General features: G+C 38.8%; 1 protein-coding gene across 9 annotated transcripts in view; it reads right to left on the minus strand.

Annotated features, from left to right (window-relative positions):
- The window catches only part of CFAP43 (cilia and flagella associated protein 43), a 165,500-nt gene that overhangs the window by 122,810 nt on the left and 27,020 nt on the right, over positions 1-15,670 (minus strand). For all 9 annotated transcript variants that reach the window (XM_077125944.1, XM_077125940.1, XM_077125939.1 and 6 more), the window contains one exon: positions 15,181-15,277. Coding sequence is in view for 6 of the 9 variants with exons in the window: in XM_077125940.1 (XP_076982055.1) it covers positions 15,181-15,277 (97 nt within the window). In the remaining 3 variants the exon portion in view is untranslated. The remainder of the gene's footprint in view (positions 1-15,180; positions 15,278-15,670) is intronic.

Genomic DNA, 15,670 nt, shown 5'->3' on the forward strand with positions numbered 1-15,670 from the left:
GATACACCTTTTTCTCAAGTGCTCATGGATCATTCTCAAAGATAGACCATATGCTGGGTCACAAAGCAAGTCTTAACAATTTCAAAAAGATTGAAATCATACACAACACTTTCTCGGATCATAAAGGAATGAAGTTGGAAATCAATAATAGGCGGAGTGCCAGAAAATTCACAAATACGTGGAGGCTCAACAACACACTCTTAAACAACAGTGTCAAGGAAGAAATTGCAAGAGAAATTAGTAAATACCTCGAGGCGAATGAAAATGAAAACACAACATATCAAAACTTACGGGACGCAGCAAAGGCAGTGCTAAGAGGGAAATTTATTGCCCTAAATGCCTTTAACAGAAAAGAAGAAAAGGCAAAAATTCAGGAATTAACTGTCCACATGGAAGAACTGGAGAAAGAACAGCAAACTAATCCCAAAAAGCAAAGCAAGCAAAAGGAAAGAAATAACAAAGATTAGAGCAGAAATAAATGAAATTGAAAACATGAAAACAATAGAGAAAATCAATAAGACCAGAAGTTGGTTCTATGAGAAAATCAATAAGATTGATGGGCCCTTAGCAAGATTGACAAAAAGAAGAAGAGAGAGGATGCAAATAAATAAGATCAGAAATGGAAGAGGAGACATAACTACTGACCTCACAGAAATAAAGGAGGTAATAACAGGATACTATGAACAACTTTACGCTAATAAATACAACAATTTAGATGAAATGGATGGGTTCCTGGAAAGACATGAACAACCAACTTTGACTCAAGAAGAAATAGATGACCTCAACAAACCAATCACAAGTAAAGAAATTGAATCAGTCATTCAAAAGCTTCCTATAAAGAAAAGTCCAAGACCAGACGGCTTCACATGTGAATTCTATCAAACATTCCAGAAAGAATTAGTACCAACTCTCCTCAAACTCTTCAAAAAAATCGAAGTGGAGGGAAAACTACCTAATTCATTCTATGAAGCCAACATCACCCTCATACCAAAACCAGGCAAAGATATTACAAAAAGAGAAAATTACAGACCAATCTCTCTAACGAATATAGATGCAAAAATCCTCAATTAAATTCTAGCAAATCGTATCCAACAACACATTAAAAGAATTATACATCATGACCAAATAGGATTCATCCCAGGTATGCAAGGATGGTTCAACATAAGAAAATCAATTAATGTAATACACCATATCAACAAATCAAAGCAGAAAAATCACATGATCATCTCAATTGATGCAGAGAAGGCATTTGACAAGATTCAACATCCTTTCCTGTTGAAAACACTTCAAAAGATAGGAATACAAGGGAACTTCCTTAAAATGATAGAGGGAATATATGAAAAACCCACAGCTAATATCATCCTCAATGGGGAAAAATTGAAAACTTTCCCCCTAAGATCAGGAACAAGACAAGGATGTCCACTATCACCATTATTATTCAACATTGTGTTGGAGGTTCTAGCCAGAGCAATTAGACAAGAAAAAGAAATACAAGGCATCAAAATTGGAAAGGAAGAAGTAAAACTATCACTGTTTGCAGACGATATGATACTATACGTCGAAAACCCGGAAAAATCCACAACAAAACTACTAGAGCTAATAAATGAGTCCAGCAAAGTAGCAGGTTACAAGATCAACATTCAAAAATCTGTAGCATTTCTATACACTAGTAATGAACAAGCTGAGGGGGAAATCAAGAAACGAATCCCATTTACAATTACAACTAAAAGAATAAAATACCTAGGAATAAATTTAACTAAAGAGACAAAAAAACCTATATAAAGAAAACTACAAAAAGCTGTTAAAAGAAATCACAGAAGACCTAAATAGATGGAAGGGCATACCGTGTTCATGGATTGGAAGACTAAATATAGTTAAGATGTCAATCCTACCTAAATTGATTTACAGATTCAATGCAATACCAATCAAAATTCCAACAACTTATTTTTCAGAAATAGAAAAACCAACAAGCAAATTCATCTGGAAGGGCAGTGTATTAGTTAGGGTTCTCAAGAGAAACAGAACCAACAGGGAACACTTGCAAATATAAAATTTATGAAAGTGTCTCACGTGACCGTAGGAACGCAGAGTCCAAAATCCACAGGGCAGGCTGCGAAGCCGATGACTCCAATGGATGGCCTGGACGAACTCCACAGGAGAGGCTCACCAGCCAAAGCAGGAATGGAACCTGTCTCCTCTGAGTCCTCCTTAAAAGGCTTCCCATGATTGGATTTAGCATCACTAATTGCAGGAGACACTCCCCTTTGGCTGATTACAAATGGAATCAGCTGTGGATGTAGCTGACGTGATCATGACCTAATCCTATGAAATGTCCTCATTGCAACAGACAGGCCAGCGCTTGCCCAATCATATGAACAGGTACCACAACTTGGCCAAGTTGACACCTATCCCTAACCATGACAGGCAGGGTACCCCAAATTGCTAAAAACATGTTGAGGATAAAAAACGAAGCTGGAGGTCTCGCGCTGCCTGACTTTAAGGCATATTATGAAGCCACAGTGGTCAAAACAGCATGGTATTGGCATAAAGATAGATATATCGACCAATGGAATTGAATAGAGTGCTCAGATATAGACCCTCTCATCTATGGACATTTGATCTTTGATAAGGCAGTCAAGCCAACTAACCTGGGACAAAACAGTCTCTTCAATAAATGGTGCCTAGAGAACTGGATATCCATATGCAAAAGAATGAAAGAAGACCCATCTCTCACACCCTATACAAAAGTTAACTCAAAATGGATCAAAGATCTAAACATTAGGTCTAAGACCATAAAACAGTTAGAGGAAAATGTTGGGAGATATCTTATGAAACTTACAATTGGAGGCAGTTTTATGGACCTTAAACCTAAAGCAAGAGCACTGAAGAAGGAAATAAATAAATGGGAGCTCCTCAAAATTAAACACTTTTGTGCATCAAAGAACTTCATCAAGAAAGTAGAAAGACAGCCTACACAATGGGAGACAATATTTGGAAATGACATATCAGATAAAGTTCTAGTATCCAGAATTTATAAAGAGATTGTCCAACTCAACAACAAAAAGACAGCCAACCCAATTACAAAATGGGAAAAAGACTTAAACAGACACCTACCAGAAGAGGAAATACAAATGGCCAAAAGGCACATGAAGAGATGCTCAATGTCCCTGGCCATTAGAGAAATGCAAATCAAAACCACAATGAGATATCATCTCACACCCACCAGAATGGCCATTATCAACAAAACAGAAAATGACAAGTGCTGGAGAGGATGCGGAGAAAGAGGCACACTTATCCACTGTTGGTGGGAATGTCAAATGGTGCAACCACTGTGGAAGGCAGTTTGGCGGTTCCTCAAAAAGCTGAATATAGAATTGCCATACGACCCAGCAATACCATTGCTAGGTATCTACTCAAAGGACTTAAGGGCAAAGACACAAACAGACATTTGCACACCAATGTTTATAGCAGCGTTATTTACAATTGCAAAGAGATGGAAACAGCCAAAATGTCCATCAACAGAAGAATGGCTAAACAAACTGTGGTATATACATATGATGGAACATTATGCAGCTTTAAGACAGGATAAACTTATGAAGCATGTAATAACATGGATGGACCTAGAGAACATTATGCTGAGTGAGTCTAGCCCAAAACTAAAGGACAAATACTGTATGGTCCCACTGATGTGAACGGACATTCGAGAATAAACTTGGAATATGTCATTGGTAACAGAGTCCAGCAGGAGTTAGAAACAGGGTAAGATAATGGGTAATTGGAGCTGAAGGGATACAGACTGTGCAACAGGACTAGATACAAAAACTCAAAAATGGACAGCACAATAATACCTAATTGTAAACTAATCATGTTAAAACACTGAATGAAGCTGCATCTGAGCTATAGGTTTTTTTTTGTTTTTTTTTTTTTTGGTCTGTTTGTTTGTCTTTTTTTTCTTTTTCCTTTTCTTTCTTTCTTTTTTATTATTATTACTGTTTTTTTATTTTGTTCTCTATATTAACATTCTATATCTTTTTCTGTTGTTTTGCTAGTTTTTTTCCTAAATCGATGCAAATGTACTAAGAAATGATGATCATGCATCTATGTGATGATGTTAAGAATTACTGATTGCATATGTAGAATGGAATGATTCTAAATGTTGTGTTAATTTCTTTTTTTTCTTTAATTAATAAAAAAAAATAAAAAAGTATTGGTAAAGTTCCCTGAGGGATGGGAGAAGGTACATGGAACTATTAAACCTTACCATGAGGTAATCCTCTGATATTGTGTCAAACTTTAGAGACATCCAAATCAATAGGCCATGCCCGCCATCATGAGGCTTACTCTTTTTTTTTTTTTTTTTTTTTAATTTTTTTATTAATCAAAAAAAAGAAAAGAAATTAACACATTTAGAAATCATTCCATTCTACACATGCACTCAGTAATTCTTAGTATCATCACATAGATGTATGATCATCATTTCTTAGTACATTTGCATCGATTTAGGAAAAGAACTAGCAAAACAGCAGAAAAAGATATAGAATGTTAATATAGAGAAGAGAATTAAAATAATAATACTAATAATATATATATATATATAAAGGAAAAAGAAAAAACAAAAACAAAAGATACAAACACACAAACAAACAAACAAAAAACCATATTTCAGGTGCAGCTTCATTCAGTGTTCCAACCTAGTTACATTACACTTAGGTATTATTGTGCTGTCCATTTTTGAGTTTTTGTATCTAGTCCTGTTGCACAGTCTGTATCCCTTCAGCTCCAATTACCCATTATCTTACCCTGTTTCTAACTCCTGCTGGTCTCTGTTACCAATGATATAGTCCAAGCTGATTCTCGAATGTCGGTTCACATCAGTGGGACCATACAGTATTTGTCCTTTAGTTTTTGGCTAGACTCACTCAGCATAATTTCTCTAGGTCCATCTATGTTATTACATGCTTCATAAGTTTAGTCTGTCTTAAAGCTGCATAATATTCCATCGTAGGTATACGCCACAGTTTGTTTAGCCACTCGTCTGTTGATGAACATTTTGGCTGTTTCCATCTCTTTGAAGTTGTAGATAATGCTGCTATAAACACTGGTGTGCAAATGTCCGTCTGTGTCTTTGCCCTTAAGTCCTTTGAGTAGATACCTAGCAGTGGTATTGCTGGGCCGTAATCCATTCTGCCATTCTATGTCTTTTGATTGGGAAATTCAGTCCATTAACTTTTAGTATTGTTACTGTTTGGATAATATTTTCCTCTACCATTTTGGCTTTTGTATTATATATATCATATCTGATTTTCCTTCTTTCTACACTTTACTCCATACCTCTCTCTTCTGTCTTTTCGTATCTGACTCTAGTGCTCCCTTTAGTATTTCTTGCAGAGCTGGTCTCTTGGTCACAAATTCTCTCAGTGACTTTTTGTCTATAAATGTTTTAATTTCTCCTTCATTTTTGAAGGACAATTTTGCTGGATATAGGAGTCTTGGTTGGCAGTTTTTCTCTTTTAGTGATTTAAATATATCATCCCACTGTCTTCTAGCTTCCATGGTTTCTGCTGAGAAATCTACACATAGTCTTATTGGGTTTCCCTTGTATGTGACGTATTGTTTTTCTCTTGCTGCTTTCAAGATCCTCTCTTTCTCTTTGACCTCTGACATTCTAACTAGTAAATGTCTTGGAGAACGCCTATTTGGGTCTATTCTCTTTGGGGTGCGCTGCACTTCTTGGATCTGTATATTTAGGTCTTTCATAAGAGTTGGGAAATTTTCAGTGATAATTTCTTCCATTAGTTTTTCTCCTCCTTTTCCCTTCTCTTCTCCTTCTGGGACACCCACAACACGTATATTTGTGCGCTTCATATTGTCATTCAGTTCCCTGATTCCCTGCTCAAGTTTTTCCATTCTTTTCCCTATAGTTTCTGTTTCTTTTTGGAATTCAGTTGTTCCATCCTCCAGTTCACTAATTGTAGCTTCTGTCTCTTTAGATCTACCATTGTAGGTATCCACTGTTTTTTCCATTTTTTCTTCTTTGTCCTTCACTCCCACAAGTTCTGTGATTTGTTTTTTCAGATTTTCTATTTCTTCTTTTTGTTCAGCCCATATCTTCTTCATGTCCTCCCTCAATTTATTGATTTGGTTTTTGAAGAGTTTTTCCATTTCTGTTCGTATATTCAGCATTAGTTGTCTCAGCTCCTGTATCTCATTTGAACTATTGGTTTGTTCCTTTGATTGGGCCATATCTTCAATTTTCCGAGCGTCATCCATTATTTTCTGCTGGTGTCTGGGCATTTGATCAGATCTCCCTGGGTGTGGGACCCAGCTGGTTGAAAGGTTTTTCTGTGGAATCTCTGGGCTCTGTTTTTCTTTTCCTGCCCAGTAGGTGGCGCTCGTGGCGCTCGTCTGTCTGCACCGCAGTCGGCCCGGGAAACCGCGCATGGAGGCGGGGGTCGCTGGCCGTGGCTTGGGGGAGTGCCGGTCCAAATTGCCCAGCTGGCCCGAGACGCCAAGCGTGACGGGAGGGCCCCGCTATCCAATGTTCCCAGTCAGACCGGGGAGCCACGTGTGTGGAGGGGACCCCAGACGCCAGCCACCCCAGCCGGGAAAACGTGCACCCCTCGGGTATCTCACAGCAGTGGATTCTCCCTACCCGTTCAGCCATTCCAGAATGGGGTACGCTGTCTTTTTTGGTCTCTGTCGTGACTCCGGGAGCTGTTTTGTATTGTTTCTGTTTCTTTAGTTGCTTTTCTGGAGGAGGAACTAAGACCCGCGCGTCTTACTAAGCCGCCATCTTCTCCGGAAGTGAGGCTTACTCTTGTGAAGCTTATGTAGTTAGCAGAGAAGCTCAGACTACTTATAGGCATGCTTAAGAGTTATTTTTGGAGGACCTCTTTTGTTGCTCAGATGTGGCCTCAGTCTCTCTAAGCACAACTCTGCAAGTGAAATCATTGCCCTCCCCACTACCTGGGACATGACATCCAGGGGTGAGTCTCCCTGGCGACATGGGAGATGACTCCCAGGCATGAATCCAGACCTGGCACTGAGGGATTAACAATTACAACCTGACCAAAAGGGGGAAGTGCAAAAGAAGTATAATTAACAAAATAAGTGTACTAAAGAAGTGTAATTAATAAAGAACACATAGGGCAGTATATAAGATTCCATAAGGGTTCCATGCACTAGAGTAACTTTCCAGAAACCTACAATCTCCAGATGGGTCCCTGGTCCAGGTAAGTCCTGAAACCTAACCCAACCTCTCCAGAACATCAGATAGTTCCATCTTCCTACCCCATATTAGTGACAGACCCTTCCAATATCAAAAATTTAGAATTCCTATAGCCCAAACACCCCTAAAGAGAGGGATGGAAGGATCAGAGGTGATGGAGGAGTTATACAGAGAAGATAGCATTTAAAAAATGAATATAAATGCTGAATCATTAAATATCTCTTTCAGTCTCCAGTATTTTAGAGCATTTAGAAGTAAAAACGTGGAATTGTGAAATTGTAACCCATGTCAAACTCTGAAATACATTCTACAACTAATTGTGGTGCTGTGCTTTGAAATTTATTGCTTTTTTTTTGTATATGTGTTATTTTTCACAAAGAAAAGAAGGAAAAAAGTCTATTGTGATGATAAAAAAAAATATTTAAGCCCTCTAGCCTCCTATATTCTGGAGAATATAGGAGAAGGAAAAATATGAGAGGATAGTATGGTAGCCCATGACAAACTCTGGGATCTTGTCCTCTAACTACTTGTTGAAGAGTGCTTTGAAAACTATTGCTTTTTTATTTCTTTGCTTTGTATAAATGTTACACTATACAATAAAAAAAGTTAAAAATAAAAAAAGGAAGAAAGGAAGGAAGGGGAAGGGGAAAGATGGAGGGTAGAAAGGAAGGGAAAGAGGGAGAGAAGAAATAAACAAGAAATTACAAGTGTCCATCAATTGGGACTGGTTAAATAAATAATCATGTTGCAGTACATTCATTAAATAAATAAATAAATCTGAGTTATCTCCTCACACAAGGAGCTAGCACTCCATTAATAACTGTAATTAGGAGACTGGATTACTGCTACTGGAGCTCCCTCTTATCTTTCTGCTCTCACTTTCTTCCATTCCCACAACAAATGCATCCATCACATCAACCATTTTCTTGCTGGTATCTTCTGTTTTCTTGATCCTTTGACTTTCTGCCTTAGATGCCTGGCAAAAAATTGTGAACCCTGGATTACTCTGACTCAAAGTCCAGGCTGCTGGAGACATAGGAACAAAAGTACAGGAGTGCACATGTAGGTGACACTAGAAATTGGTGGCTGCCACCCCCAACTGGACCCTCAATACAACTACTCATCCCACTGGTTACTGGTTACTTCCCTCACTCAGTTTCTAAAGAGGCACTTTTTAATATTCTATTCTCCCTGCCTCAACCTTCTCACTCTCAATAAATGGCCTTGATGACCACAAAGAAAATAGAGGTCTTCAGTTGAGAAGTCCCTCAAATTCCTGCTATCATGCATAACAATTTTCAGGACCATATTGTTCTTTTTTCCTTTCCTCCTGTTACAATGGAAGCTTCATCCTCCCTCCTAAGGCCAGTTCCACCTTTTGTGTTCTGGATCCCTCTTATGAATATTAGTTTATCCATTATTCCTTCTCTTTTTCATCGTCAAACTCTCCCTTTCTCTGGACTCCTTCCTACCAACACTTAAATTGCTCATTTGTATTGTCTTTAAAAAAACCCTCCCTCAACCTCACCCTTCCACATCTTGTTTCCCTCCCCTTCAGGCCAAACTTTTTGAATGAGTTACTTTAGGCTCAGTGCCTCCTCTGCTGCATCTTCTCCTTTCTCATCATCCCATGGATATTTGTATCTTGTCACCAGCATTCCATTGACACTGCTCTCTCCAAGAGGACCATTATCTATCCTTCATCCTAAGTCCAATGGACACTTCTTGGTCCTTGCCTAATTTTATCCTTCTCTGCAGAATTTGACACTGCCCACCACAACCACCTCTTGAGCTCTGTCACGCATGTCTCAGGGGACACCTCATATCCTCTCATCCTCACTCAGTCTCTGGGGACACTATTCTACCCAGCTGCCTCAGTGGTTGCCCAATTCTGTGGAGGCTTTGACTAAATTCATGTGGGCACACTCCCTGGTGCCTCACCTCATGCCTGCCCATGTGCAGGGGCTACTTGAGGATCCCTGCAATAAACCTGGAAATGTCAGGGAGTTAACACCTTGTGCAAGAAACTTTGATCTATGGGTTTTGATAGTCAGTGGGTAAGTTCTTGTCCCTTTCTCTCCCCTTCCCACTCCAATGTTTGTCAGGTCTGAGGACTGTCCTTATTCACAGAAACCCATGCAACCTCTCAGAAGACCATCTGTGAGGCTGAGCAAAAATTAAACTTGGTACCAAGGGGTGGACAGCAAAGTAATGCACTCATATTGCTTCTCTTCCTTCCCTGCCTCCATCCCCCTTTCCCACTCACATCTTTCTGTGAGATTGAGCTCCCTACCAAAAAGTGGCTTGTGAGCTTTGGCCTTAGGTTCTTCTGTGCAACCCAGGTTGTGGCGTATTTTGTAACCCTACATGCTCTGTCCTCTATGGCTGCTCCTGAGTTTCCTTTGCAGGATCCTACTTTTTCAGTCCTTTTATTGGCATTCTTCTAGATTCTATCCTAGGTTTCTCTTTGGATGTTCTTATCTGCTTTTAGCATTTGAATTCACCAACTCAATTTAACAACTCCCAAATAATTTTCTCCAGCCCAGACTTCTCTCCTGAGTTCTAGATCTGGATATCTGTGGCAGAGGCCACTGCATCCAATACTGATTTCCTATTTCTCCCTCGAAGTAACAGAACTGTTGGTGTTTAGCCAAGGACATGGTCAATCACAAAGAAGAATATGTTTCCTAGCATCCTTGGTAGTTACAGCTGACTTGACAGTCAATGGGATGGTCAAGACAGTGATGTGTACAACTACTAAGCTGAGCATTTCAAAAGGGTTGTGCCTTCCCCCTTCTAGTTTCCCTTCCACATTGGCTTCCAAGAACACTTGGGTAGCAATCTATTTTAGACTAGAGATTAGGACAACTCCCTAGGAATGGCAGAGTAACAACATAGTGAGAGACTCAGGGTCTGCCACTGAGGAGCCAGCCCTGGATTGGTATACCTGGACTACCGTATATGAGCAAAACAAACTTATTTTGTTTAAGTAACTTATTTGAGGTGCTCTGGGTTTCTGTAACAACCGCCAAACCTAAATCCTAACTGACATTATATCAACTGTCAACTAGACATCTCCATTTATCTATCTCAGGCATCCTCAACTCAGCTTGTCCCAACTCTTCTTCCCTCACTGAACCCCTCTGAGTTTCCCAAATTCTCCTTCTCCCATGCCACTGATATCTAATCAAGTAACACCATCATCTCCCCAAGCTGCCCAAGTCACAAATCTTGGTATAATCCTGGCCACTTCTTCTTCCTCAGCACCACACCTGACATTGAGCTGGTCACTAAGACCTGTGATGCTACCTCCATTTGTTTACATCTCTTAAATATAACCACTTTTCTCCATTTCTACAACCACCAGCCTAGTCTGGGCCATCACCATCTCTCACCTGGACCACAACTGCCCCCTATATGATGGCCATGTCTTGGGTCCCTAAAATGACACATCTGGAAGGAGTCTTCTACAATGCAGATCTGATCACATCACATCACTGCTTAAAACCCTTTAGTTCCCCGTGGCCTTTGGAAAAGCCTGCATGTAGGCTTATACTTATGGTGACTTTGCTTCCCAGTCTGCCCAGGACAAGGCCCAGTTTAAGCCTGTTGTTCTGTATTGACATCACCACCTTTCACTCTCAGAAGTGTCCTGATTTGGGTGACAAATTACAAGGTCACCTACTTATAAGGCTGCTCATGAGGGGGCCTAAGGCTGTCCCTCCAGGCTTGCCTCTTCTGATGATCTCCTTTTGCCATCATTATGATCTTCTTTTAATTAAATCTTCAAACCTTCCATGGTGTTCCTGACTTCATGTCCTTTGTACTTGTTATCCCTTTCCTTGGAATCCTCTTCCTTGTCCTCTTCATAACACTAATTCCTTCTAATCCTTTAGGTATCAACCTAAATATCACCCCTTCCAGGAACCCTTTCCTGACCACTCCACATCACCCTCAGATTAGATGAGGCCCTCTACGATATGCCCACGTTGTACCTTTCTTCATTGTAAGCTCATGCAACCCTTCAGAAGACCACTGGATGTTATAAAACGCAGAGGTTATAAAGTCAGACCATTGTGGTTTATAAAACTCTCATTCAGCAAACTTACAAACTATTATAACTTTAGACAAGTACCTTAAGAGAACCAAACAACAAAAAATTATTCATACTTGGAAAAAGGAAAAATTATTTTGGCTTGATTTCTGATCAAATGATGATGCATGTTTCAATAAACTTCCTTGAGCAAAACATGAACTTTGTTCCTTGCTTTGAGCCCCACTGACACAGAATACAACTTGTCATAGAATGTCTGATTAACAGTACATACTGATAAAGGCAGGTGTGATTTTACAGGTTAGAGTTTAACTCTGGAACTGATGATTATACTGCTCGGTAGAAGAGTTAAGTTTTAGATGCTATGTTATTGTTTAAATCTGTATGGTGATAAAATATATATCTATATATAACACAAATTTTGCCACTTCTACCATTTTTAAGTGTACAATTCAATGGTAATTATATCCATAAATTATGCTACCATTACTACCACCATTCTCAAATTTTTCCATCATTCAAACAGAAACTTTGTATCTATTAGATAATAACTCCCCAATTCCCTTTCCCCTTCCCAGTAATTGCTAATCTACTTTCTGTCTCTATGAATTTGCTTATCCTAGATATTTCTATGAGTGGAACTATGCAATATTTGTCCTTTTGTGTCTGGCTTATCTCACTCACTATAATGTCAAGGTTCATTCACGTTGTCAAGGTAATCTATCTATGGTTTTTGAGACCTCAGGAAAAGTTAATCATTCATATATCCAACTTAGCATTTTTTTTTTTTGGCCTTTCTCTCTCTGAGTGTGTGTGCACATGCATGTGCTCCTTAAGCACTCAGAAACCTTTTCTTTTGTCTCTGCTAGTTTCCTCGTTGTATGTTCACAATGTCTGGAAAAATTTTCTTTAACATTAAACCTTTCTAAGTTTCAGTTTCTTTCTTTAAAATGAGAACCATAAGAGATGTCGTAAGTTTTTTGTAAGGATTAAATGGGCTGCTTCATTGCAAATCTCAAAAACTGCCTGTCTGGTGAAAGCGGATGTGGTGATTTCCCCATTCATAGCAATTAGCCTGCCTTCTTACCTGTGCTTATGTAGCCAGATTTCTCAGACAAGACCAGCCAGGGACTAAAACTATGAGATTATTTCACCTTTTAAAATATACTTTTTTCAAAAATATTATTTTTAATTTTATATATATATATAATGTGTGAACCCATTCTGCTCTTTAAAAAAATTTAGGACACAATAAAAGTCAAGTCCCCTTGGACACATTTACTTTAAGGGGTCAAATCATGGTACTTGGGCTTCTGCTGGCCTGACTTCCAGAAGTTCACTTCCTTTGAATCTCACCGTACTAGTCCTGGGGGTCCCTGAGGGGCTGCGCCTCCCAGCCCACAGACTCGGCTGCTGTCACCAAGTTGTGTATTCCTCCCTGTTCACCTTTCAGCTCCCTCTTGCCTAGGTCCACTGCCTGTGAAGACACTTGTGAAGCTCATTCTGTGAGCTCAAGCTCAAATCCCACTCTGTTTATATCCAACGGGTGCCATCAAGGCTGCTCCCAAAGCTTCTGAACCTAAGGGTGCCAGAGCAGAGGCCCAGAAGAGAGTTTGGCTCCCCGTTCTGTTCACAGTCACTCATCTTCATCAGGGCCCAGAATGCCTCTGCCTGTGTCCCAGAGACTCAAAGAGAATCTCCTCACATGACAGTCACTTCTCGTCATCCTCACAGCAGTGCAAACTCAGTCAGGGGCTGGATGAGGAACAGATGACAAGCCATCTGCCCGGCCCTCCTCTGCTCTCCCTCATCCCTGCACCGCCTCTCCCCTCCAACCCAAACTTCCTAAAGGTGCCCATAATACTCCGAGATGCAAACAAATATGGGGAAGGAGGTAGGTGGTGAGGAGCTACTGGCTGTACCTAGTCTCAGTCCCAGCTCAGCCTATCAAAAATACCCCATCACAGAAGTCTAAAACTTCTCCACTAGACTGTAAGATAACTAAGAAGAGACATATTTTATACCCAGCACCTAGCAGGGTATAAAAGTTTACTAGGTGAATTACATCCACTGAGCAAACTCAAATGACTATTACAGGGGCCAGGAAGATCTTGTAAATGAATGAAATTTCCTGAATGTAGGACTCTAGATCCATCTCTTTCTATAAATAGCCAGATAGTAAATATTTTTGGCTTTGCAGACCAACGTTTTCTGTCACAATTACTCAACTCTGCCACTGTAGTGTAGATGCAGCCATAGACAATACATAAACAAATAAGCAAGGCCATGTTCCAGTAAAACTTTATTTACAAAAACAAGTGGTTGGCAAAAAAAAAAAAAAAAAAAACAAGTGGTTGGCCAGATTGGACCTGTGGACTTGAGGTGCTGCTATTCACTGTGGACATCTAAAATGAGCAGCCACCATTGGGCCACAGTAGACTACCTCCATGTGAGAATATACGTCCAGGTGTGTCTGTGTTCAAGAGAGGCCAGAGGCTATTGCTTAATGGGTACAGAATTTGTGTTTGGAGAGATATAAGGCAATAATGGTAGCACAATATTGTGACTATAATTAATATTACTGACTTATACACATAAGGGTAGTAAAATGGGAAATTTTGTGTTGTATATATGTCACCACAATAAATTTTTTTTTAAAGAGAGAGGCCAAATGGGTAAATTATTCTCTGAATTTTTTCCAACTAAAAAAATATGATGGCTCAAACAAAACATATCTGTGGCACAGAATTGACCTAAAGATCACCACTTTCGAACCTCTGACTTAAACAAATAAACACCACGTAACAAGCACTGTTAGGAACTGCATATACATTTACTTAGTGAATTCTTAGGAAAAAACATTTAGAAGATAACTGTCATGGCCATTTTTACAGACTAGAACTCTAAAGGGGCACAAGGAAACTTTTATGGGTGATGAAAATGTTTATTATCTTGATTATGGTGATGATTTCATGAGTACATACATAAGTTAAAACTTAACCAAATTTTATACCATATATATGAGTAGTTTATTATATGTTAATAAAAGCTGTTTAATGATAAAACAAACTAAACATGGCTCTCTAAATTCTAGATCATTACATTTTTTTAAATTAAGAGACTATTTTTTAGAGCGATTTTAGGTTTACTGAAAACTTGAGCAGAAAGTACAGAGATATTCACCTTATCCACCTGCACACAGTTCCCACTTTGTTGAGCTTTTTTAGATTACATTTTTATATGCAAGAAATATCCTCAACCATTCCTGGGACATCTTTCTTGTACTTCTCCTTAATAAGATACTTCCTCTCCACCACCCCCCACCCCCCCAGGAAGTCTATATTATGGACAGAAAACTGAGTACAGCTTTGAAGTTGGCCACATGAAAAATCCAGCAAAGACCATGTATTTCCTATACAGTTGGCAAATGTGGTATAATGTACTATTTTCTCTCTGAACAGGTAATTGTTTACTATCTCTAAAAGCAATAACTTTAAACTGAGCTTTGACACAGAGACCATCTGACTTTAGGGGTGTACTTCAATTTAATTTCAACTTAGTGGGAAACATGCAAACAACTCAAAGGTACACTTATTTAAGAAAAGATGCAACATGATGTATTAATAAATGATCTTTCATCTGACAAAAGAAATACAACATGTTAATACCGAAAAAAAAAAAAAACAGAAAACGAATTTAGCTCTCAGATGTTTCTTCCCTGGGATGCCAAATTTTATGCCTGAACATAGCAACTATATTAAACTTAAGATTAGGACTTAATGCCTTCCATTTTTCCTCATTTCAGGTTTTTCACGTATACTTCCTTTGATAAAATCCAAAAGGATAAGATTGAAATATAACGCTGTAAAGGGAATCCTTCCAGAATACTACAACTTACCACAGAGTCAGTTCATATTCTGGGAGAGAAGAGTAACTAGCCAGGTATGTGCCACAGTAACTGAATGCAAGTAAAGTATAGTCCAGTAGAACATTGCCTAGAATATAAAATCCATTAGAAGAGTTTAATTATCATGTTCAGACTAACTACAGTCTTATAGTTTATCTCCCTTTTATAATGATGTCCACGTAACTCAAAAACATTTAGCTCTTGGAATAAGAGATCTCCTAGTTGATTTTTAAGAATATGAATAGAAAGCTAAGAGCAAAATTAAGATCCATTTTAAAAAGACACCAGAGTGAATGAAAATCAGGTCATCATTTCTAGATGTGAATGCAAAACAGAGCATACTGTATATTTGTCCTGGCATGATTTTCAATGACCATAAAATATTCCGTAAATGTAAGAAATATTGTAACTAGCAAAGCTATTCAAGCGACTTTAAATACCTTGTCAAATTGTAATAATTCAAGCTTTATTTCTTTATCTT

The sequence above is a fragment of the Tamandua tetradactyla genome, chromosome 13 (assembly GCF_023851605.1).
Source record: "Tamandua tetradactyla isolate mTamTet1 chromosome 13, mTamTet1.pri, whole genome shotgun sequence".
Lineage (NCBI taxonomy): Eukaryota > Metazoa > Chordata > Mammalia > Pilosa > Myrmecophagidae > Tamandua > Tamandua tetradactyla.